Source organism: Phaseolus vulgaris, chromosome 3 (assembly GCF_051622355.1).
Source record: "Phaseolus vulgaris cultivar YP4 chromosome 3, ASM5162235v1, whole genome shotgun sequence".
NCBI classification, from domain to species: Eukaryota; Viridiplantae; Streptophyta; class Magnoliopsida; order Fabales; family Fabaceae; genus Phaseolus; species Phaseolus vulgaris.
Window position 1 is genome coordinate 8,559,048 of NC_143500.1, and position 6,506 is coordinate 8,565,553.

At 33.5% G+C, this 6,506-nt stretch overlaps 1 protein-coding gene across 1 annotated transcript; it reads left to right on the top strand.

Annotated features, from left to right (window-relative positions):
- Positions 1–2,837: 2,837 nt before the first annotated feature.
- On the top strand, positions 2,838–5,291 carry LOC137806466 (polygalacturonase non-catalytic subunit AroGP2). The gene is made up of 2 exons (XM_068606605.1): positions 2,838–3,162; positions 3,258–5,291. The coding sequence occupies exons 1-2, from the start codon at positions 3,103–3,105 to the stop codon at positions 5,070–5,072; spliced, it is 1,875 nt and encodes a 624-aa protein (XP_068462706.1). The 5' UTR covers positions 2,838–3,102; the 3' UTR covers positions 5,073–5,291.
- Positions 5,292–6,506: the final 1,215 nt, after the last annotated feature.

Here is a 6,506-nt window from a genome sequence, read left to right on the forward strand (position 1 = left end):
TAGTTTCACTCAATGTCCTAAGAATGACTTGGAATGGAAATAGATTGAAGCAATTTCGTATGTGTTTGTTGTTGAGAGTATTATGTATGCTCAAACTTGAACTCAACCAAAAATAAGCTTTGTAGGTGGAATGTTAGGAAGATATCAAAGTAATTGAGGAATGGAACATTGAAAAATAGTAAAGACAGTTTTGAGATACTTATAAGGAACAAAGGATCACATGCTTATGTATAAGAAGTCTGATAATCTTGAAATGATTGAATATTCAAATTTCGATTTTGTTGGATATGTGGATACAAGGTTAATTAAAGATTTCGATTTCGATTTTGTTGGATATTGGTTATGTATTTCTTTTAATTGGAGGAAAAATACTATGGAGAAGGGAAAAACAACCTAGTATTCTTGCATCCACCGTAGAAGTTGAATTTGTCACATGTTTTAAGGGTACAATTCAATATAATTGGCTAATTATGTTCATATTAGGAAGAAGTCTAATTTGTGGTAAATGAAAATAAGCATGTCAATTAAATGGCGTACAAACGTCATGACTCAAATTAGTTTTTATTCTTAATTATGAAATTATGATGTACCCAAAATAAAGAATGTTTTAGTACTTAATGTGCATTATGTTTATTTATTGTTTCATAAACTTATACACATGAGTCAAGTGGGAGAATGTATGGTTTTATGCCTGGCATGGAGAGACATCCGAATTGTTAATTAAAGAGACCAATAAATAAATAAACTAATAATAATAGACAAAACAATAATTAAGCTAGTGAAGAACAGTTTCTTAATGATAGTTGTAGGTCAACTTGATGTTGTCGTTAGATAAGGTCTTGGTCATTAAAGAACTTAAATCATATGTTCTCTTCTTCATTTAGGATGAAAATGTAATATGATGAGAAGATATATGAATTTTAGAAAACAAAATTGAGTTTTCGCTTTATGAAAACTTTATATAGTTATGAGTTATAAGAATTTAAATTTAATCTTATTAGGATAACTTGTGATGATCAACCTTGTGATTTATCACTCACCTTCCCGATTTTCTCAAGTGTGACATCATATCCTTCCTCAAACTGAATATTAGAACAATCTTCCTTTTTGTGTTTTATTCAACAACTTTGTTGATTAATTTTTTGAAAAAAAAACTCTCCATATGTATTTTAAGACTATTTACTATTGATGCCAAATATTCTTTATAAGAAAAAACAAATGATTTTCTTGCTTCTTGTAAAATTAATAAATGTGAGTGGTTTGAAATGTTTTTTTTTTTATCCAAATTCCATCCTAGATACTAAAAGTTTTTAGTAAAAAATAGATATTGTTATAAAGATGAAGATATTATTAAATGAGTCTTATTTATCAATAAAAAATGAATAAATTAAAAGTGATCTTTAATTTCAATAATCATAATAATAAGAAAGGTGAAATTATCTAAATATGTCGAACGTGTACCGTTATACGTTGCTTGAGGAAGTGTCTAAACAAATAGAGTAGAAACATGAAAATATTGTTACATCGATATTTGTTTTTTCTATTTCAAATGTGTCCAATATACGATCACATGCCCACTATGTTCATCAATATTTTGTTATCATATGATTTAAAATATTTACTTACATTTATAGTGCTTTTTCTATTGTCCTAAAAAACTATCTGTTTTCCCTTCTTTTATTGATAATTTTTATTTTTAAACAAAAACGGTTAATTTATTTTGGATCTTGATATTTTTATATTTAACTCTTTTCCTACTTTCACTTAACAACTAACAATATTATTATTTTAATAATTTTTATATAATTTAATTACAAATTTATTTTTTACTATAAACCATCACAAGAAACTCTAGGGATGCCAATGTATAGTTTATTTATTTGTTTTTATAGATCTTATATTTTGACAAATTTAAATTGATACCACCTCTAATAACTTTTTACAATTTTTTTATTTAATAATTTATTTCTTTATATATAAATTTAATATTCAAAATTCAAAATAACTTACGTGACAAGACATAAGTTTCAAGTTATGAAAAAACAATATTGTTATCCAAACCATTTTATAATTATTATTTTTTAATTGAAAAAAATATAATAATCTTTCTATCCATTTTACTTTCTTTTCTATTAAGGATTACACGTGGATGAATGTTAGTTTGTTTTCACTTATTTGAAAAGATATGTGATAACATTCTTCATTTACGAGGAAAAAAAGACTAGGAAGGTCGAATTGTACAATGAGAATTTTATGTTTTAAATTTTGTTTTATTGAACATAATTGATTCTCCTTATTTGTTATAATCGATTATCTTTTTATTTTTAGGTTTATAAAATTGTTTGTTCTCTTTGATCATTAACTAGAAATTATATGTACTAAGAGTCTAGATTTATGTTTTTTTTTATCATGGAAATAAATTAAAGAAAAGTGTTATATGATTGCCATTTGAAGCCACGAGCGTTAGAGGAAATCGATTATGAACTTTTTGTTAGGAGCAAAATCTTTTTAAAATGGAATATGCATGAGAAAAGAGTTGAAACTGTACTATGTAAACTGAATTTAGATTATAGTTGAAAATAAATTATATTTGTTAATACGAATTTATGTTGATATGTAATTTATGCATGTAATTAGAAATATATTAAATTTATATTTATAAATAATTTTTTTTATTAATTTTAAATAAAATTATAATCATACAATTTCATCAATTAAAATAATTTTTTTTATCAATTAGTTGAAAAAATCTCTTTTTTTTTTGTTCTTTTTTTTCCTTTCTTCAAATTCAGTAGTTTCCCTCCTTAAAACAAAGAAAGCATAAAGCATAAAAGATTATCTCTTTTGAAGTGGGGTAAATTTGCTATGATATAATTTTGGCTCCTTGAACTACCAGCATTAAACATGCAGCAATAACATAATTAAAGCAAAGATAGAAGGGCCATCCTCATCATCTTATACATTCTGCACGTTCAACACATGATTGCTCTCTCCACCATCTAGCTCTTACCAGCTCCTCACTACTATATATTTCTGCAAAATCCCACCAACATTCTCCACTTCTTTCTCGCTTCAATCACTAAGAAGAAGCAGAAAAAACACATGCACAACAACATGATAAATACTCTCTTTCTCCTCCTCCTCCTTCTCTCACTACTCACTGTAATCACACTTTCCCTTAACTCTCATTGCTTCAAAACGCACTTTTTCTTATTCTGTTATAGTCTTATGTTTACGTATAACATGTGTGCCTGCAGGTTGCTTTCGGTGGTCGCAACATACAAGATAAAAACCCGTTTACTCCAAAGGCTTCTGTGGCACGCTACTGGGACAACCATGTCCGCAACACCTTGCCAAAGCCCTCATTCCTACTTTCCAAGGCCTCCCCAATGACCGCCGCTGACACCGCCACTTTTGCAAAGCTTGCCGCCGCCAACACCCTCTCTACGCGCTTGCCGGAGTTCTGCTCCGCCGCTCACCTTCTCTGCTTCCCGGAGGTGCGTCCAAGCCTGGAGAAACACACCCAAGACGAGAATTTTCAAACCTACAACGACGGCCAGAACTTCACCAACTACGGAACGGCTAGAGGAGGCGGAATCGACACCTTCAAGAACTACTCCAACGACCTCCTCAGCATTCCTGTCAACGATTTCCGTCGATACAGCCGCGGAGCCGCCGGCCACGAAGAAACCTTCACCGGCTATGCCAGCGGCACCAACGTCGCCGACCAGAGCTTCCACACGTACGGCACCAACAGCGCCGGAGGCTCCGGTGAGTTCAAAAACTACTCCAGCGATTCAAACGTCCCCGACCTGCGGTTTTCCACCTACTCCGACTCCACCGCTGGGAGGACACAGTCGTTCTCCCGCTACAGCGAGGACGGAAACTCAGGCGGGCAGACATTTCAGAGCTATGGAAAGAATTCCGCCGGTGCTGAGAACGAGTTTACTGGCTACGGAACAAACTCCAACGTTGCCTCCTCTGGTTTCACGAACTACGGATCGAAAGGCACGGGTCCCAACGACACGTTCGCGAACTATGGCGTGGATATGAACGTCCCTGAAATAACCTTCAAGAGTTATGCAGACGGAACGCATGGTGGCACTGAGACTTTTGCCAACTACAGGGACCAGTCCAACGTTGGTGACGACACCTTCCAATCCTATGCTAAGAACACCAAAGAAGGGACCCAAGTGGATTTCAAAAACTACGGTAACTCCGCCAACCCAGGTACCGACACTTTCAAAGGCTACGCCAAAGGAGCCGAAGGGGATCATAAGGTTGGCTTCACCGGCTACGGCGTCAACACCAACGCTACCTTTAAGGACTACGCCAAAGAGGGTGTTTCCTTCGCTTCTTACAACACCTCTTCTTCAAATCTCGGTGGCAGTTTGGTAAAAAGGTGGGTTGAACCGGGTAAGTTCTTTCGCGAGAGCATGCTGAAGGAAGGAAGCGTGATGGGTATGCCAGATATAAGAGATAAAATGCCACAAAGATCATTTCTTCCCCGCTCCATTCTGATGAAATTGCCCTTCTCTTCTTCAAAGATTGAGGAGCTGAAGAGCGTGTTTAAGGTGTCTGATAACTCGTCCATGGAGAAGATGATGACGGATTCTCTGGGTGAGTGCGAGAGAGCACCGAGCGTGGGAGAGATCAAACGTTGTGTGGGGTCTGTGGAGGATATGATTGATTTTGCAACCTCTGTTTTGGGTCACAATGTTGGAGTTTGGACCACTCAGAACGTAAACGGGTTCAGCAAGAATGTGATGGTGGGTCGGGTCAAAGGAATGAACGGTGGCAAGGTGACCAAATCAGTGTCTTGCCACCAGAGCTTGTTCCCTTATCTCCTCTACTACTGTCACTCCGTTCCTAAGGTTCGGGTCTACGAAGCGGATCTCTTGGATCCCGAATCCAAGGCGAAGATTAACCACGGTGTTGCTATATGTCACTTGGACACCACTGCATGGAGCCCCACCCACGGTGCATTCGTGGCTCTCGGGTCGAGTCCGGGTCGGATCGAAGTATGCCATTGGATCTTCGAGAATGACATGACTTGGACCGTTGCTGACTGATTGAGGAAACTAGTGTTGGTGATTAGAGTCGGTTTGCGCCAGCTGCTAATAAAATTGAAAGCTGTCTCCACCTCATCATGTTAATGTGTTTTTTCATTTTTAGTTTCTCGTACTTCAAACAAAATAACTAAATGGTTTCACCTTCTGGAAGAAACCACGTGTTATGTTGTAATCACTTAATTTAAACGTTAGCAACTGTATTTGTACTTGTTTGTTTAATGGCTTCCTTGGTCTTATCATTTAAATGTCTGGAAATTTTATTTAGATTAGAGTACATAATATTATAATAAAGGGTGGTGATATATTGCCACTATATATTATATATTATATGATATAAATAAATTAATATTTTAATCATATTTAATTTATTTTTTAATTTAAAATATTAGATTATTATAATGGTTTATCAAATTTTCCTATAATAAAAAAGCTCTCATAAACGACTTCAGTTATTAAAAGTTTAGGGAAAAATCGTGCAAGTTTTACACAACTAATTTACACTAAATTCGTGGTGGCTTAGATCGACTTTTGGTGATTTTTTCTGTTTAATTCATTTATACGTGAATTGATTTTTGGCTAGAGTAAATTATGCATGTGTTTATTTATTTTTTAATTATTAATTCTTAATTGAATTGAGTTATTGTATGTGTTTAAAAAGAAGAGGGAGAGTTCATATATGAAAGTGGATGAGGAAAAAAAAATGAAAGAATGAAATAGTTAAGGAAAAAAACAAAAAAAAAAGGAAAAAATTAAAATCAGTAAAAAATACAAATGATTTCATTAAAAATAATAATTAAAATATTATTTTTTATTATGAATATATTTTGTAATTTTTGTTTATATTTTATTAATTTTTTTTAAAAAAAGTAGTTCCATATTCGATAAGTGGGATTTTTTTAACAATGACAACGTTATAAAAATAACACATTTGTTATGTTAGGGTATATCTTTCTTTAAAGTTATTTCAAAACCCACCAGATTACTTTTCAAGTCGTTTGGGTTTTAATTTTGTATGATGGCAAAATAAATGGAACTTATAATTTTGAATAGAAAATAAGAGAGCAATAAGAAAAAGTATCAATGAAAAGTGTAATTAAAAAGTTATGAATAAAAATTGAAATAAAAGTTGAACTTCAATATTATTATAAGAGATTAATAATTTATTTATGCCGTGTTAAGGATGTGTTCTTCTTTGTGGTTTCGATCTTTTTTTTTTTTTTTTGAGAAACTATAGATAGAGGAGGAGGAGGTAGAATTGCATCATCGTTGTTGTGATCATCATTTTGACCTTGATCATCTGACCCTTGTGAGGGCATTGTCGAACAATAGTAATGTAGGGATGAAGACGACTACAATGTAGATGGAGGGGTGAATGTGGAAGTTCCGAACATATTTGGTTGATCGGAAAAGCATTCTATTGACATGGAAATAAGT

What these genes read in the sequence shown, in the direction of transcription:
- LOC137806466 (XM_068606605.1), top strand. Translation starts at nt 3,103, where the DNA reads ATGCACAACAACATGATAAATACTCTCTTTCTCCTCCTCCTCCTTCTC. An exon ending in TCCTTCTCTCACTACTCACT is followed by an intron (nt 3,163 to 3,257) that starts GTAATCACACTT and finishes GTGTGCCTGCAG; the next exon opens with GTTGCTTTCGGTGGTCGCAA.